General features: G+C 62.5%; 1 protein-coding gene across 1 annotated transcript; it reads left to right on the top strand.

Annotated features, from left to right (window-relative positions):
- The first annotated feature begins 3,898 nt into the window (after positions 1-3,898).
- On the top strand, positions 3,899-17,886 carry MUC4 (mucin 4, cell surface associated). The gene is made up of 29 exons (XM_030028396.2): positions 3,899-6,293; positions 6,870-6,982; positions 7,136-7,397; positions 7,745-7,884; positions 8,090-8,254; positions 8,336-8,491; positions 8,672-8,802; positions 9,035-9,123; positions 9,444-9,620; positions 9,722-9,865; positions 9,976-10,095; positions 10,307-10,509; positions 11,215-11,293; positions 11,541-11,711; positions 11,902-12,003; positions 12,211-12,447; positions 12,752-12,886; positions 12,992-13,170; positions 13,297-13,456; positions 13,553-13,651; positions 14,256-14,438; positions 14,530-14,603; positions 14,931-14,995; positions 15,286-15,485; positions 15,696-15,864; positions 15,951-16,103; positions 16,981-17,018; positions 17,103-17,200; positions 17,429-17,886. The coding sequence occupies exons 1-29, from the start codon at positions 3,899-3,901 to the stop codon at positions 17,483-17,485; spliced, it is 6,294 nt and encodes a 2,097-aa protein (XP_029884256.1). The 3' UTR covers positions 17,486-17,886.
- The last annotated feature ends 409 nt before the right edge of the window (positions 17,887-18,295 follow it).

Raw genomic sequence — 18,295 nt, 5'->3', positions numbered from 1 at the left:
CCCGGCTGCCGCCTGACTCATGCCGGGGCAGGGAGTGGCGGGACCTGCGTCGCACCCCCACCCACGCGAGGGGCGTTGTGCAACTGGATGCCACCGCGCAGCCGGAGCCAGGTGCTGGGGGGGAGGCGGGGGGCTGGCCCCCGTGGGGTCCCAGGCCAGGTGGCAGTGCTAGCCCCCCCCCCACGTGGGTGTCGGAGCCCCTTAGCTGGGTTCCCTGAGGTGCCACCTTGCAGCAGCATCGGGAAGGGGTCTCCGTGCAGGTGGAGGAGAACCTCTGTGCCCAAACCCACCAGCTCCGTGGGCATTGGTGGTCCCCAGGACGCCCTCTGCTCCAGAGCTGGTGGCTTCGGAGGCGAGACCCTGTCACGCACAGTGAGTCGCCTCAGCGTGGCCGTGAGTCCCTCCCTGTGGCAGATGGTACCTGGCCACATCACCTATGTGCCACGTGCACCCACAGCTCCGCTTATCTCTGGTCCCCTGGCCTTCCCTGAGCGTGGGGACGGGGAGGTTTGCTGGTGCTGCTCTGGGCACTGCCATGCGTAGGTGTGTTGGACTCTCCGTGCCTCAGTTTCCCCATCTAAGGTGCAGCTACCATGGCATGGCAGCTGGGTGGGATGGCTGTCAATGCAAGCGAGGAAGGCACAACACCTTCCACGACTTATTTCCCCCCTTAAATGATCCCGGAGCTGGGCTAGGCCCTGCGAAGAAGCAAACGCGTTTGCTGCTGTGGCCCCCCTGGATCTCTTTACACAGCCGGGTGCGCCTGCCCTCTGTCCCCGGTGGAAGGTGACCCGCAACCCAGGGCAAGGCCAGGTCCTGCCGCCCATGTGGGAACACCACCACCACCCCCCCAACCAGGCCTGCGTGGGCGTTTGCCGCGATGGCACAGATAACCCCCGCACGCAGGGCCCTGGGCGGCGGTGCCGGCAGTGCCAGGAGTGGGGCCGGGGCCGGGTTGACGCGCGGGACCCCGAGGCGGCAGTGGGAGGCCGCTCCTTCCTCCTTCCTCCTTGGTGTCGAGCCAAGCCCTGCCAGGGGTTATCGGCCGCGCGGCCGAGCGTGGCGGGGATCTGGCAGCAAATGGGGGGATGGATGGGGGCCCCAGCGTGGATGCAGAGCCCCAGGATGACACACACACCCCCCCCCACCAGAGGTGCTGGGGACCCCTGTCCTCGCTTGCCATCCCAGGGCTTTTGGGCCAGGTGACTTTGCAGCCCGTAGGGTGCTCCCTGGGGGTTGGGGACCCCAACCTTGGGGTGTCAACCGTGGGGTCACCCTGGGAAGGGCCTTAAAACCTCCCATCGCAAAATGGGTGTCCCCCAGCATCGGTGGGTCCCCAGGACTGGGACGTGGCAGGCTGCGAGGACACGGAGCCGTCAGCGCCCCAGGCAGGGCACGTGGCATCCCTGTCCCCCCCACCCGGGGGAGTGCTCACCGGTGGAGCCACCCCGTTGCGTCGTTCCCCTGGGACAGAGCGAGCTGCAGCCCTGTCCCTGCCGCCGAGGAAGCACCATGGGGTGCCGGGGACAGCGGCTGCTCTGGAGCTGGGTGCTGTGGGGGCTCTGGGTGCTGCCAGGTAAGTGCTGGGGTCGCCCGCGCCGCTGCCGGGCTGACCAGGTGGCCGATACCATCTGGGTGACGGGCGACGGGCTGCGAACAATTCTCCGGCTGTTCAAACGCTGCAAGTTTGAGCCTGGGTGCCCAGCTGGGGTTTGCCCCATCTCTGCCCGCTGGTGCCACAGCCTCGGCATGGTTCCCCAACTCCGGCAAGGGAAGGGAGGGGGTTGTGGATCAAATAGGGACTCTCGCCCATGGGGAAGGTGCCTGCCTTGTTCTCGGCGTTGGTCCGGCTGTGGGTGCTGGGGTTGGGACCAGCTCCAAGGGCTGGGGGCAGCTTCCTCCCACAGAAGGGGGTGACGGGGACCCCAGGCTCTTTTTTTTTTTCCTTGTCCTGCCCTCACCTTCCTGCTCTGCTGCTAGCACAAGCAGTGGAGATGGGGGAGCAGCCCCTTGCCCCCACGCCAGCCCCAGCAGAGCCGGGCAGCATCTCCCCGGTGGCCGACAGCACCAGTGCCAAGCTGCCCCTGGACCTGGGCACGTGCCAGGCATTCCCCACCACCACGGCCACCCGGCCGGAGCACCCCTCTCCTGCCGGCAGAACCGCCACCTCTGCGGGCAGCCACGGCTCAGGTAAGGCTGGCAGGCAGCTGGCCGCAGGCAGGTTCCTGCCTGCTGGGGCCGCGGTGGGGTTGATCCAGCTGGGTCTGCCTTGTCTTGCTCCGCAGGCAGCCTCGTGCCACAGGTGACGGCGAGAGCGCTGGTCCCAGCCAGGACCAGTGGTGAGCAGGGAGAGCCTCCCAGGGTGGCAGCTCTCCTCGGGGGTCTGGCAACGCGAGGCAGCCCCCAGGCAGGGCTAGGGGCTGGGGTCTCCTCTCCAGGCGCCGCCAGCCACCTGACCAGCGTCTCTCCGGTTCCCACCACCACTTGGCACAGGCAGCTTCTGTCCCTTGCGCCAACGGGGCACGCAGTGGGTCTTGCCATGGGCAGTGGTGGTGCTGGGCCAGCCACAGCCACGTCATCCCCAGCTGCAGGTGTCCCTGCTGTAATGGAGACAAGCAAACCACCGTCAAACAGCAGCATTGCTCCCACTCAGGCTGTGGAAGTGTCCAGAGTGGCTCTAGACAGCATCCCTGGAGAGCCAGTCCTGGGACCAACTGTCCCCATGCACAAAGGGACTGTGGCCGAGCCACCCATGGGTGCTGCTGCTGCACTGAGAGGTGCCCCCCCAGCACCAGGCAGAGGTCTGTCCCCACCGGTGGCACACATCCCGGCTGCTCAACCAGTGCCAGGGACAAAAGTGTCTTCCTCGGTCACTGGCAAATTGACTGATGCCAATGAGTTGGTGCAGCTGGGTGATGCTGTCACTGCGGAGGGGATGCTGGGGCCAGCGTGGAGCACAGTGCCATCGCTCCCCCAGGACGAGCACAGCACAGGGACATCACCTCCCAGCATCGGCAAGAGCTCTGCTGAGCCACATGCAACTGCCGTGCTCCCATCCCAGGAGGTCACGCCAGGGCTGGACGAGGCCACCTCACCTCTGGCCACAGCAGCCAGCATCTCGTGGAATGTGGGCAGCCCCGTGAAGCCTGTAGCAGCCTCAGCCAGCCCTGCCACTGGCCTCCCCCGGGGTCCCCCCAGTGCAGCCACAGAGGGAGCCAGGACGGCGGCCCCACTGTCTGCTGACCCCCCAAGCGCATCCTTAGCAAAGGCCACCTTTTCTTCTGCCACCATTGGCATCGGCGCGGCTACAGAACCAGGGACACGTGCTTTATCCAAAGCCGACCGCAACGCCTCGCAGGACACAGGGAGTGTGCCACCCGCTCAGCTGCCTCCAGCCCTTTCACGCCGGCTCCCCGGTGGTGCCGTGCCGGGCGCAGGAGAGACGCTTCCCCCCAGCCGCAGCGTGGCCCCTGGCACTGCTGGAGATGGGCTGCCTGGAGCCAACGCCGTCACCCACCCCCAGGCCACCGCACTAGCTCTGGGCACACCAGTTATGGCAATGGATGTCAGCGCTGCAGAGCATGTCCCCACCACGTCATTCCCAGCTCTGGGAAGCACAGGTGCTGAGCTGGTGTCCATCAAGAGTGAGCCCAGTGCCAGAGCCACAGCAGGCACCACTTCCCCAGAGACCAAGGCCACCCCAGTGGGGCTCAGCATGAGGCTGACCCCACACACAGCTCCTGTCGGCCCTGGTGGTCCCTCTCCAGGGCCCTTTGCGCGCTCCACGGGTTTTCTGCTCGCCCAGACCCCCTCAGCAGGCTCTGGGGCCACCACGGCAGAGGTGGCTGCAGGCGGATCCCCTCCAGCCAGACCCAGTGTGGCCGCATCCTTATCCCTCATGGGTGCTGGTGGAACAAAGCCAGATGGGGCCCCTCGAGCCGCTGCTGCGCCAACAACTTCCCTCGGTGTGTATGGCATCAGGACTGGGCCAGCTGCCAAGCCATTCTCCCTCGTTAACAACACTCCAATTAGTGAAGCAGGGGTGGGAACAGCATTGCTGGCCAGTGACAATGCCACCACAATGCTGTGGGACACCGGAGCCACCCCAGCTGTGCCTGATGCATCTCCCAGCCGCAGCCAGCCTGGTCCCACTGCGGGCTCAGCACCCCCGGGAACTGGTGTCATCCCTGGACCTGCACTAGTTCCACCGCTCCGGGCTGGGCCCCAACGTGGGGCAGCGACGTGGTCACCCAGCCCTGTGCCAGCCATGGGCACAACTGTGCCAGGCACACCAGGACTACACAGAGAAGCCAGCATCCCCGTGGCATTGCAAGCAGGTATCCCCCCTCTCCTGGAAGGCAGTGCCACTGCAGGGATGGCTCTGGGGGTGTCCTCATCCAGCATCCCCCCAGAGACCGCAACAGGCATGTCCCCACTGTCTCTGGCCACCCCACCATCAGCAATGGGTGCTTCAGGTGACCCCCGCCCCGATCGCAGCACTGCGGGGCGAGCGGTGGGGATGACATCCCTGAAGGTGGCCACAGAGGAGAACCCAGATGCCAGTGCAGTGGGGCCAGCTCCCAGCCACGCAGTTGTCACTGCCGGGCCATCACCAGAGCCACCTGCCCGAGGGACCGATGCTCCTGAAACCAGACCCCCAGCAGATCTACCTCTCCTGGCTCCCAGGGGCAGTCGCTCGGCCCCACCAGCCACGGCTAACCCCAGCCCAGCACTGGCCACAGCCAGCCCCCTCCCCAGCACCGCAACTGGCAAGACACCCCAGCCCACAACACCACCGTCCCCTGAAAATGCAGCCGTGGAGGGAGGCAGGGACAGGTCCCAGCCGGCAGGACATGGCAGCACCACGCAGGCAGCTCCGGGCTCAACCCCGGTTGAAAACATAAGGGCGAGTGCCACAACAGGTACCCCCGACAGCGGTCACACCACCCTGGGGACAGCCCCACCGCCGTCAGCCCCTGCCACAGCCAGTGTCACTGCTCAGCCAAGCATGGCTGCATCGCATCACGGCTATCACGCTGCTGAGCCCACCACGGACATGGACACAGGCATGGACTTGGACATGGACACAGTTTCTCCCACCATGGAGAACAGGGCTGTGGGGCTGCCCACTGCCATGGCTGGGGCGGCCGAGCCAGGCACCAGCGATGCCACCCCCTTGGCACGCTCTGCCCCGGGCAGCAAAAGCCCTATGGCAGTGGCCATCATGGGCACGGTGTCACCCACAGCTCCGGAGCCGGTTATAGCACCTTCCCCTGGCCTCGCTCACAACACTGCTGAAGCAGGTGTCACTGTGTCCCCTCCTGTCCCCAGGAACATCCATCCACTGGTGGTGACACCCTCTGTCACCCCCAGCATCACCATCACTGGTCCAGCAGCAGGAGCAGGTGATGCCAGCCTTGACAGGGTCACAACACCCCCCTCTGTTGTCCCCAGCAGTGCCTCCACTCCACACAGCCCCCGTGTCACCCCGAGGCCATCCCCTGAGGCCACCGACAGCACCCATGACCCAGCCTCAATGGGTCTCAGCCTGGTCACTGAGGACAAGCCCATGGCCAGGGTCTCCTCGCTGGCTGTTGGCCACACACATGCATGGGAGACTACAGCCGTATCCCGGTCAGATGCTGGGGGTGGTACCACAGCCCGGGGGGACACCACCCCCTCTGAAAGCGGTGCCAAGGGTGCAGCACCCCTAGCCAGCACCAGCAGCACCCACGTACCTGTCTCCAACACTGCTGGCAGGAGCCCAGCCACCATGCCAGCCACCAGCATGTTCCCCAGCAACACCATCCCACCAGCCACCTCTGCCAGCGGGGAGATATTCGTGGTGACCGGGGCCACCACTGCCATGCCATCTGCCCCAGCGAAGGCCACCAGCACCACCAGTGTCCTGCCCCTTGCCGTAACACGCAACAAGGCAGGCAGAAGCGGGCAACCTGTCCTATCCCCAGCAGAACGTAACCCCTCAGTGGAAACAACTGCCGGGTCCTGGAGCGTCCTCAGTCCCAGCCCTGCCATCGCGGTGCCCAGTTCACCCCTCCCCAGCCTGCACAGCCCATCGGAGGGGCCAGCGACAGCCCCCTCGTCCCTGCTCGGTGTTGGTGCAAGCAGGGAATCGGCAGCCGGATGGGTCTCCTCTGAGCCAGCAACAGGCACCTCTTCTCCCATGGCTGTCAGCAGCCGTGCCACGGGACAGGCAGCGAGGACGTCATCTCCCAGCTTCTGGACACCTCTAGGGGCACCTGCCCGGGGGGAGAAAACAGCCGTCGCTGCAGGCAGTACCACGGCCATTGCTCTAGGCAGCACCACAGCCATCGCTGCCAGGAGCACAACAGCCATCACTGCAGAGACCACCACAGCCATCGCTGCAGGCAGCACCACAGCCGTCACTGCAGGCAGTGCCATGGCCATGACTGCAGGGAGCACCACAGCCATCACTGCCAGGAGCACAACAGCCATCACTGCAGAGAGCACCACGGCCATCGCTGCAGGCAGCACCACAGCCATCGCTGCAGGCAGCACCACAGCCATCGCTGCAGGCAGCACCACAGCCATCGCTGCAGGCAGTGCAGTGGCCATCACTGCAGGCAGCACCACAGCCATCGCTGCAGGCAGCGCCACGGCCATGACTGCTGGGAGCACCACAGCCATCACTGCAGGGACCACCACAGCCATCGCCACAGGCAGCACCATAGCCATGACTGCAGACAGCACCACAGCCATCACTACAGGCAGCACCACGGCCATTGGTGCAGGGAGCACCACAGCCATCACTGCAAGCAGCACTACAGCCATGACTGCTGGGAGCACCACAGCCATCACTGCCAGGAGCACCACAGCCATCGCTGCAGGCAGCACAGTGGCCATCACTGCAAAAAGCACCTCGGCCATCGCTGCAGGCAGCACCATGGCCATCACTGCCGGGAGCACCACGGCCATTGCCACAGGGAGCACCACGGCCATCACTGCAGGCAGCACCACAGCCATCACTGCAAGAAGCACCACAGCCGTCGCCGCAGGGAGCACCATAGCCATGACTGCAGGGAGCACCACAGCCATGACTGCAGGCAGTGCTGCGGCCATCGCTGCAGGCAGCACCACAGCCGTCGCTGCCAGGAGCACCACAGCCATCGCTGCAGGGAGCACCGTGGCTGTTGCACTCACAGCCCCAGTGAGCCCAGCCAAGGAGGTGGGAGGTCTCCCGGCCCCAAGCACCGTGACGCCAGTGGGACCACCAGCCACCACCAGTCCTGCCACCACCCCATCTCCTGCCTTTGGGACACAGAGGGGACTGGCCACAGCACCAAGCACAACTGCCCACACCACTGCTGGCCATAGAAACCCTGCCCCTGAGCCCCAGCCATCCCACAGCCTTATCAGTAAGTATCTTTTCTTCTTCCCCTGGCAAAGAGGAGGAAGGGGTTGTTAGCCAGCGAAGCACTGTGATGGCTGAGGGTATGGCCCAGCCCATGGTGACTCGTCTGCATTGCACATTGGGTTGCCAGATTCATGGGGAAAGGTGAAATAAGATATCTGGAAGCATCGTATTCCAAGTTAAAAACTGGGTTAAAAATTGGGCTACAAGCCATCAGAGTGCTGGTCTGGTTGGGGGGAGCGCAGGCACAGCATCCCAGCAGCAAGCAGGCAAGTTTGCCCTGGCCACAGGAAGGATGGAGCAGACATTAATGTTTTTTCACCTTTTCAATTAATCTCCTGCCCGTGTCAGTGCCAGCAGCCTCACTCTACCCCTTCGGCATGGAGGGAGGGGACCGAGAGTGCGTCCAGAGGATGGTGGATTTTAACTCCCCCCTGTTCAAGCCAGAGATTGGATTCCCCTTTGGGAAGTCACTGCGGGATGCTCTCTATGTGAGTCCCACCCTCACCGAGTACATAAGGGATGTGCAGCCTCTTTGGTAGCAAAAAACCCATGGAAATGGAGCAGAAACTGAATTTCATCTGAATGTTAATTTTTTTGCTATTTAAAATGGCTGGTTTCTGCTCATCCATGGAGGCTAAAAGCCTTCCCAGGAGCTGCCTGGGATGTCAGCAAATAATGAGTTATTTTGGTTAGTTTACAGATAACGGACAGATCATTTTCCCACCCACGGACAACTACGTCCTCTCCAACCCTAACCCACCTCCTCGGGGCTTCAGCGGCTGGGAGGATTTGCCGATGGTGGCCGCCTTTTGGGACGACGCGGATTTCTCCCAGGGTGTTGGCACCACCTGGTACCAGGTCGGGGCCACCAAAGATGTTCTCCTGGGAAAGCCCAGCTCCCAGCTCACCCATTTAACCCTCTTTCTTGCCAACTGGCAGGAGTACTCCACCCTCAGCTCTGCCCAAGACCCCCTTGTCCATGACGTGGAAGCAAAGATTGAGAAATACCTGAAAACCCCCTACATAGCAAAATGGACCTTGAAGGTGACATGGGAGAAGGCTCCGGCATACCCGTCCCAGCAGGATGACACTCAGGTGAGCAGTGGGGGACCCAGGTGATGGAGGGGACTGTCACCAGCAATGGCCAGGGCAGGGCTGGGCTGCTGGTCTCCCGCAGCTTGATGCAGGCATTTCAGGTCTCATCGCCTCAGTCTGCACTGTGGGGAGAGCAAGCGAGGCTTTGGGATGCTAAGGGGGTGCCTTGGGTTTCTCCAGACGAGCACCTACCAGGCAGTCCTCACCACCGATGGGAACCGTTCCTTCGCCCTACTGCTCTACCAGGACGGCGGGATGCGGTGGGACTACGCCAAGCTGGCTGAGGGCAACGTGCTGATCGGCTTCTCCAGGTGCTGCGCACATGCGTGGCTGCCTTTTGGGACAGCAGGGATTTCTCCCAGCACTATGTTGGGACCACGGGAGACGTTGTCCCAGGAGAGCCCAGCTCCCACCCCTGGAGCACCCCGTCCCACTTAAACCCTCTCTCCTACAAACTGCAGCAGTTCCCACCCCAGCTGCTCTACGGGGGGTGGAAGAGGGTCGTGTTGGGAGGGTGACCCCAAACCCCCTTTCTCCACACAGCGGTGATGGCTATGCCCAAAATAACGAGCTCACTCAAAAACCACCAGCTGTCAAGTACCGACCCGACCAGCATAGCAGCACTGTCACTGGTATGGCACCGGGAGAGCCCTCGGGGTGCGTGGGGATGGAGGGAGCCGTGTGCGTGCGCTCCGTGCCGGGAGCATGTCCCAGCACACATCCCTGCGAGGCAATACAATGGGCCAGTGGAGACACCGGGCAAGGGCTGGCCACTGAGAGCAGAGCACGGGTGTCCCGTGTCCTGCTGTAGCCACGGCCACGCCGGCTCTAGAGGGAGCCTGGAGACCTCGTGTGAGGTCAATGGCCAGGGCCGCTTGTCCCACGGGATCCCCCTCAGCACAAGGCGAGACCCAGGCTGAGCTGTGCTGGTCTCCGGTGGTTGCTCCCCCAGGTGTGCGCGGGCTGTGGATATACAGGCTGGACAGTCGCTCCCGGGTGAACTACAGGCTGCAGTGCCTGGCGTGGCTGGATGCAGAGCCAGCGCCGGCCACCTGGAATGACCAGCTGCCGCCATGCCCCTGCTCCCAACCCCAGGCAGAGCTGGACCCCCGCTACCGCCGGAGCAAAGGTGCCAAGCGCAGCCCCACCAGGGCCAGCCGCGGGGTGGGGGGACGGCAGGGGGTTCCCTTCTGCTCTGGGGGCGGCCACGATCCCCCCACACCATTTCAGGCCCGGCGGACACCTCCGTGAGGATGCTGCGCACTGCATCCCCCAGCCCGGCCGGAGCCGGGGTGCGGTGTCTGTATCAAGATGGGAGCTTGCTCGAAGGCTGGCAAGAGAGAGCATGGAGCCTCCCCATCCACCCTGCCGCTGGTAAGTGGGCACCAGCGCTCCCTCGCCCTAAAACACCCTGAGCACCGAGCGCTCTGCAGGCACAGCAGGGACCCTGACACCCCCCAGCACCCAGCCGCCTTCCTCCGCAGACGGGGAGCTGGAGGCATTCGACTGGTGCTGCCGGCGCGTGGGGAAGCCTCTGTTCTGTGCCAGGTTTGCTGAGAAGAGACCGAGGGTCGGCTGCGAGGGATATGTGCCACCCACCCCCGGTGAGTCCCCAGGGCTCTCCCTCCTCTGTGCCAAGGTACTGAGTGGGTGGCACGGCTGTACACGGACCCCATGCATTAACCACACTTTGCAGCATCCTGGTGGGGACTGCTGAGCCCAGTGCAGCACTGGGGACTGCTCTCCTCCATGCAACGACACTCATTTGCTTTTCTTCCTCCCTGCCGAAACGGCTCTGCCTCCTTTGGACCCCAGCTGGTGCCTTCGGGGACCCCCACATCACCACCCTGGATGGACTCACCTACACCTTCAATGGGCTCGGAGACTTTGTCCTGCTGCTGGCCAGTGATGTCCAGACCAGCTTCGTGCTGCATGGGCGCACGGCCCGGACCGGCACGGCCCAGGCCACCAACTTCATGGCCTTTGCTGCCCAGTATAACTCTGCCACCACCACAACAGTGAGTAGGAGCAGCCTGGGTATCAGTTTGCGCTTCTAACGGGAGACACCCCTCTGGCAGGTTGGCATCGCCTCTGCATAACCTACAAGTGTCAGGACCTGAGGAGCATCCCCTCTCCTCTTCCTGCCACCTCTCATGACCCCAACAAAGCACTAATAGCAGTGGGTTGGACTAAGAGTAACAAGACACAGCTCTAACACCTCTTGTAAGCTGGCCAGCAAGGGCCTGGAGCTCTGCAGGAACACGGTCTGCTCAACCCTCTTCATTGGACACCCTTCACCCAGACCACCGGTCTCCTCCGGACACCTTAGCACAAGTGCATACTCTTCCTTGCTTTGCAGAATTGCTCCCCACACCCGTTTCAGTAAGCAAAATCTCCTGGTGTCACCAGAAGCAGTTGTTGAGGAGGGGAGTCAGAGTCTGGAGCCCACCAGCACAACTCTCCATGCTGCCATGGTCAGCCGAGCAGCAGCAGTGGCCTGTGCGTGCCCCATGCCAGCAGTGACGGGGGGCAGCTTGGTGTCCTCTTCTGTGCAACCATCAAAGCCGCTTTATCGTGTGTTTGCTGGGGTGAAGAGCCCTGGGGCTGAGCCTCCCTGCTGGGGCTGGAGGAGGATGGGGTTTAGCTCGAGTGTCCCCAGCATGGGGGGACAGCAGGAAAGGACGAGCAAAGGGGTTGACTGGGACATCCACTGTGATTTGCAGGTTGAGTGGACCTTGGGGAACCAGGGTGACATCCAAGTCCTCCTGAATGATGAAACCGTCCAGTTTTCCTATTCCCAAGGTGAGCAGGGTGTGCTGTTAAATGTTAAATCTATTTGGGGTGGACAAGGGGACTCTCCATCCCACAGGGACCAGCCCTGCCCAGTGTGAGGGCAGCCATCCTGAGATCCATCAAACGTCTCCCACCTGCACCCTGTCTCTGACTCAGCTGGGGTGGATGGGGAGTGTTCCCCTCTCCAAATTCAGGTGCATCATTTTAGACCCCAGCCTTGTGTGGACGCTCCCTCGGTGCTCTCCTTCTCTTGCAGACATGGGTGCTGAGGTGTACTACAGCCCCGGTGTCCTGCTGGTCAATGCCTCCTCCATCATGGCCGTCTTCGACGGGGCCATTGCCGTCTCCATCTCGGCAGCCTCCGGGATCCTCAGCGTGGTCTGCAGCCTGCCTGATCGGTACCGCAACAGCACCAAGGGCCTCCTGGGTGAGGACTTCTGGCACCACTGCAGAGCCAGGGTGCAAAGTCCCCTTCCCACCCTAAAGCAGGCTGGAAAACACAGGGAACATGCTTGTGAGGGCAGGGACCCCTGGGTCTAAACTAAACACTAGTCAGCACCAGAGAGGAGGTCAACCCCGACATGGGGGACTCCAGCCCTCTGGTAATGCTCCACCAGGTGTGTGGGACCATGACCCCTCAGATGACTTCCAGATGCCGAATGGCACCAGCATCCCTGTGAACAGCAGCGAGGAGGAGATCTACAGCTATGGGATGACCTGTAAGTCCAGGCTTGGGATCCACCTTGACAATCCCCCCGTTCGTGCACCTTCTGGCCATGCTTTGGCTGGAGACATTTAGACACTTGCCTGAGCAAAAGTGATGCCAGGGAAGCCCTTTGGTCTCCTCCCTGCTCCATGGAAATGAGCCCTAAAATATAACAAACCTTAAAAACCCAAGGCTATGCCCATGATGTGCTCTCTTGCAGGGGCTGTCGGAGAGCACAGCCTGTTTGCTCAGCATCTGGACTCACCAGTAATGAACTTCACACCCATCTTCTTGTCTCAACTGCGGCAGGAGAATGAAAGCCAGTACCAGCTGGCAGCCTCGCAGTGCCGTGGCAGCAAGGAGTGCATCTACGATTCACTGAGCACAGGGGATGTGGCCCTGGGCCTGGCCACCCAGAGCCTCGCAGCCGACTTCCAGCAGAAGAAGGCAGTACTCAGTAAGTGGAGTGAGCAGATCCTCACCTCCAAGAGGGCATGACTTGTGTAACCAGGCAGTGCCCTGCTCCCTCCCTGGGCTCTCTTGCTCCGTGTGAGGCAGGAGAGAAGTCACCAAGGTCTCGGAGTTGCATTGCTCAGCTGGCTGGTCTCCAAGCCTGGGAGATGCCACCGTGCTGTGCAACATGAGGGCCCTCTCTGTGGGTGGTCATGGCAGTATCTGCCTGGGATCCCATCCTCACCAGGAGGCACTCAGAGCCAAGGGTGGCAAACGACCGGCTGTGTGCTGGGCTGCTGTTTCCTTAGATGCCTTCCCTCCCGTCATCACTGGTGACGCGTCACTCACAGCCTTCAGGACAGAAAGGGTCAGGAGGCAGTACCGTGCTGTGGGGGTGGGCGCACGCTTTGTCCCCCACCTCTCGCCAGAGCTCAACATATCAGGTAAGGAAGGAGAGATGGAGCAGCTGGGACGGGATGAGGGGGACACTGGCCACCCAGCCCCTTTCCTCTGCCACCTCCTCTAAGTCCCACCTCTCGCCCCGGCAGAGAGCGGCACCCTGACGTGGGAGCCCCACAGGACGGCCCCGCTCACCGTCAACCTGGAGGCTGTTGGGTCCAACAACCTCTCCACCCTCCTCCAGCTCCGCTTCACCCTTTGCAGCTGCAGCAGGAGCCAGGAGTGCGACTACAGCGACACTGTCACCCTCGGGGGGTCCTCCCTGCAGGTAGTACGCTGGAAAGCTCCTATGGTGCCACACCGTGCCTGTCCCCGTGCCAGCCACACTGGCTGTCTTCTCTGTCCGCCCGTCCTTGTCGTGTCCCTTAAGCCAGCGTCACCATCCCCTTCGCAGCTGGCAGCCTGCAGGTGCGAGGGCGGCTACTCGGGTCCCTTCTGCCAGGACCCTCCGGACCCCTGCGCACAGGGATGCTTCCCCGGCGTGGGCTGTGACTCGCACACCGGCTGCGGCCCCTGCCCGGCTGGCCTGACGGGTGACGGGCGGCACTGTTCAGGTGACAAGGGCTCACCATGGCCACTGGGAACCCAGGGCACCCACGAGACCCTGGCCGAGGTATTTCTCCCGGTGCCATGCTGCATTGCCTTGGCAGATATCGATGAGTGTGCGCAGGGAATGGCGTGCCCGGGGAACGCCACTTGCACCAACACGGTGGGCAGCTACACCTGCTCCTGCCCGCCTGGCGAGGAGGGTGAGTACAGGCACTCTGGCGGGCATGGTCCTCATCCCCATCACCCCCTGGGCCTCGGTGGAAGAGGGCTCCCGGGGGACCCAAACTGGCTGGAAAGCAGTGGAGGGGGAGCTGGCTGCTCTCTGAACCCGAGCCCTTGCTGTCCTTAACAGAAGGGACCAGAGTGCAGCCATCCCTCGTGCTCCCAGGCTGCAGATCTCACTAATCCACCAGGAAGGGAAACTTTTCCTGTGCAATTTTTCTCTTTGAGAAAAAAAAAAATCTCATCGCATCAAAGTTCAAATGCACATGTGGAGGTTGGGGGCTAAAATCAAATCCTGTTTTCAGATGGCTGTAGTGGGGTTGGGGTGATGGTTTTTGCTCCTGTTCTAATGCAGCAGGCTGGGATTTCACAAGAGCAAAGGGCTCCAGCTGGGAGGAGGGGGTGCAGGGCTTTTTCTTGAGGATCTGAATTTATACTAAAAGTCTGAATGCATAAAAAAGCCCCACCCCAACACTTGGAAGAAAGGCATTACAGAGCAGCTGAGGATAGATCGGTGCGTTGGGACTCTGCCCCTGCAGCCAGGCTGATGCCTCCACCTGACCCCGTCTCCCCATCCCGCAGGCGAGGGGCCAGGCTGTAGCTCAGCCTGCGGCTCCCGCTCCTGTCCCGAGGGCTACTGCAGCAACGGGGGACACTGCCACCTGCACCCCGTCACCTGCACCCCGGCCTGCGCCTGCCCCCCGGCTTTCACCGACCAGCGCTGCCTGGTGGCAGGGGGGGATTTTCGGCCGCTGCCCAGCACAGGTGGGTGCCTGTGCCCGGTGGGGGATGAACCCCAACCCCGCTCGCCCTGGTCCTGGGGTGCCAGAGCCACCGCTGTGGCTTTCCCCAGCAGATCTGCCCCGGAGAAGTGTCCAGCTGCGGGTCAGGACGCTGCAAAATGCCACTGCTGGGGAAGTCAACGGCACCGTATGTCAACCAGAGGGGATGGGCTCGGGGAGGGGGACGTACCGGCACACTGGGCAGCATGGCAGCTTGGGGTGCCTGTGCCTCCATGCACGCCCCTCCTGTGGGATCCCTGGGGATCCAGCAGATCCACGGGGCTGGAGGGAGGCAGCACCAGCCACATGATGCTGGCTGCAGCTGTGGCCATGTGCCAGGTCCCCAGCGCCCAAACGAAAGGCCAGAGCAGCCCTTGGGGCTTGGCCATGGTGCCTGCATTGCCCTTCAGCCTCTTTCCACGCCGCCGGTGCAGTCCTGCCCTCCCCTGACTCCCTCCCGCTCCCCCCACCACAGGTCTCAGCCATCCTGGACTCCCTGGAGGTAAAGGCTTTCCAGAGCAACACCAACATCACCCAGACGTGAGTCAGCCTTGGAGCTGCCCCATGCCCACCCCAGGGAGCCGGCAGGGCAGGGCTGGGCATGGGGCCACAGGGTTTGGGACACAAAGGGCATTTTCCCCCACCCCAGAGACTGTTTTTCCAGTCCTGATGCTGATAAACCCTTGGAGACACAAGTCCCATGGCACTTTCCATCTCCTGCCTCATCCCTTCTTTACCACCCCCCAAATGGGGAAACTGAGGCACGGTGAGGCTCCGTCACTCTGTGATGCAGCAGAGGCTCTGCCAGCAGCCCTGTCGTCTCCCCACAGGACAGACGGTGATGGCTTCACCTTCACAGTGGTGTCCGAGTTTGCCTATGATAGCCGCAGCACCGTCATCCGGTTCCTGAACGATTTGCTGCCGGGGGCCATCACCAGCGCCTTCAACGGGAAGCGGGGGCGGCGGGAGGCGGGCACGCACCTCCTCTTCCAGCACCTGCACCGGGACAACATCACCGACCTGGTGAAGCGTGAGTCGCTCCCAGCGCTGAGCTGGGGAGCCCAGGAGGAGAACCCCACTGTCCCCATCACCCTGCGTGCCCTGGGGTTCGGGTAACGCCCGCAGGGGATGCGGGTGGGCAGCAATCCCCACCCCAGGCACGGATCCATCTCAGGGAGACCTGGGAAAGCATCAAGGGGTGATGCTGTCACGCGGCCAAACCTGTGCCTTCTCTCCCCAGTGACAGTGGCTGAGCTGAGGCACTATTTCCCCTGCGGTCTGTATGGCTACAAAGGCTACCGGCTCCACTACGTGGGGACCATCGGCTTTGTCTGCATCTCCCCTTGCAAGATGGGCTACTGCCAGCGTGGCGGCCAGTGCCAGCACCTGCCTGAGGGACCCACGTGCAGGTAGCAGCAGCGCCGGGGGTGGACGAGGCCACCCGGCCTGGCTGCTTCTCCCCACTGCAACACTGCTTCTCCTTCCCCATCCACAGCTGCCTCCCCTTCTCCATCTTCTCCCCCACCGGCCCCCAGTGTGAGCGGCTGGCCGTCAACCTCGCCGCCTTCCTCGGCATCTTGCTGGGAGCCCTGGCTCTGCTCTGCCTCCTGCTCGCCGTCACCTGCCTGGCCTTGCGCCTCTGCCGCCGGCACTGCCACCGGCACCGGGGGTGAGCCACGGGCTGGACCCAAGCAGGGGTGGGTGCTGTGGGTGCGGCAGGGAAGGAGGTTGGGTGTCAGGAAGAAAAACTGGTGGAAAATCCATCTCTGGAAGATCCACCACTGATCGATCTGTCTGGCCTGGGTAAGGGGAGCTTGCCCTGGCGAAGGAGCTGGGCTGGGTGATCTTTTAGCATCTTCCAGCCTCTTTCCCAGTCATCTGCTGCTCAGGGGTGCAATAACATCAGTGGGTTGAACATTAGCGTCCCTTTTTCCCCCGTGTCATAGAATATTTGCATTTCTTCCTCATCCCACCCGGTGCTCGGTTACAGATGGGCTTTCTATTTCATTTTAATTTGCATACCATCCAAATGATTTCCACTGAAATTCGCGTTGGTCTGGAAAGAGTTGGTCTGGAGCAAGAAAAAGGTTGTTGCAGGATTGGACCTTGCTCTCCTGCAGAGCAGAGAGTTACCAGATGGCTGATGAGGTGCAGGGCTGGGGTGCAAGCACCAGCATCTCCTCCCCCCCTCCACAGCCCTTAGTCCCAGCGTGGCATCCACACTCGGGGAAGCTCAGCACCCCAAGCCCCCTGCGCCAGTGGGAGCTGTGTCCTGCCCCTGCTGCCGGCTCCCTGCTGGCCCTAGAGCCGAGGCTCTCCGGGAAGTGCCTCTCTTCGTTTGCACTTGTGGCAAGGCGAGAAATTGTGTGCGCACAGCAACTGGGGCTTTTCTTCCTCTCATAGTCCCATCTTGCCCCCACACTCAGTCACTGCTCCCCTCTGCCATCTGACCCGGGTGCCAGGACCAGGCAGGGGCTCTCCCAGCCTGCCCCTGATGTGTCATCCCCTTTCTGTTCCCCTTCCAGGGCCAAGGAGACCTTCTGGAGGCCACGGCCCTTCTCCTGTGAGTACATCTCTGCAAAACCCCCCACCCCAGCTCTGCTTCACTCCAGTCTTCTTTGAGCTCTGCTCATCTTCCCTGCTCCAGCTCTGACGATGGCAGGAGAGCGAGCAGAGCCCACCCGCTCCCACTCCCTGGAAAGGCGTTGGGGACTGCAGCTCCAGGCCATCGACCCCTCAGTCCAGGTCTGCCCAGGGGTTATTGTCCCCATCGGGGGTTGGGGTGGGGGGCCGTGGGCTGGGGACCTATGTCCTGGCCCTGTGCCTCAAAGATGCTTGGGAAGCCGTGCCTCGTCCCAGAGCATCAGGGATGCTTTGGGTGGCTTTGGGGTCTGCATCGCTGTTTGAGCTCATAACAAAGAGCAGAGCCTGTGCAGCGCCGACAGCACGGCGTGGCCTGTCCCTCCTTTACAGATAAGGATCCAGAGACCCCACGTCAGGCCTCTGAGCCAGCCCCCCCAGCAGCCCTAACCTGCCACTGGTCCTGCCGTGGTGCCACCGGGCTCACGGAGGAGCCAGCCGCTGCTGCCGACCCTGCCGCCCGCTCTCAGGGTCTCCGGCAATGGCGCCTGCGTGGAGGCAGAGGATGGGCAGCTGCCTTTTGGGATCTGGTCTTTGTGGGAGGATTCACTCTGGAGGAGGTGCTTTTTTTGAATGGAAAATGTGGGTTTATGTTCGGTGGCCAAAGCGAGAAGATTTCACCTTCCCCTGAGGACCTGCAGAGGCAACCTGGACAGTCCTTGAGTGTGTCTGCACCAGGGTATGCCCTAGTGCAGTGTAACTGGACCCTGCAGAGCCACTGATAGCAGACTCAGGTGGGGCAATGCAGTGATTATAGCCTGTTAGGAGCAAAATAGAATAAACCAAAAATTATGGCAAGCTGCTCAGTAAGTTGCCTGCACCCCATGGTGCCTGTGCGCCAGCCCTGCTTCCCTGTTGCCAAGCTCTCAAGTCTCTGCTTTCTGCTGGTCCCATCCACAGAGCCAAAGAGAAGATGGATGTAGCTGCCTTTGTTGCTCCAATCCCTCATTCGCCCTACAAAGCCACAAGTCTCCCCCACTGCTCTCCCCAGGCACCTCTCGCAGTGGCTCAGATCACACAGGTCGGGCTGTGGTCCCCACGAACACCCCACAGCCCTTCGCCCCTGCTGAGGCAAGATGCTGCGCCCAAAGAGGGTGCGTCAGACCCCAGCAGACCCCGGCTCCAGCCCCGCTGCCCCAGAGCCCATCTCAGCCGCAGCCCAGACGCTCACATCCCCAGCACCAGCCCCAAGCGCAGCAG

Source organism: Aquila chrysaetos, chromosome 10 (assembly GCF_900496995.4).
Source record: "Aquila chrysaetos chrysaetos chromosome 10, bAquChr1.4, whole genome shotgun sequence".
NCBI classification, from domain to species: domain Eukaryota; kingdom Metazoa; phylum Chordata; class Aves; order Accipitriformes; family Accipitridae; genus Aquila; species Aquila chrysaetos.
This window is presented reverse-complemented; position numbering and strand designations above follow the sequence as displayed.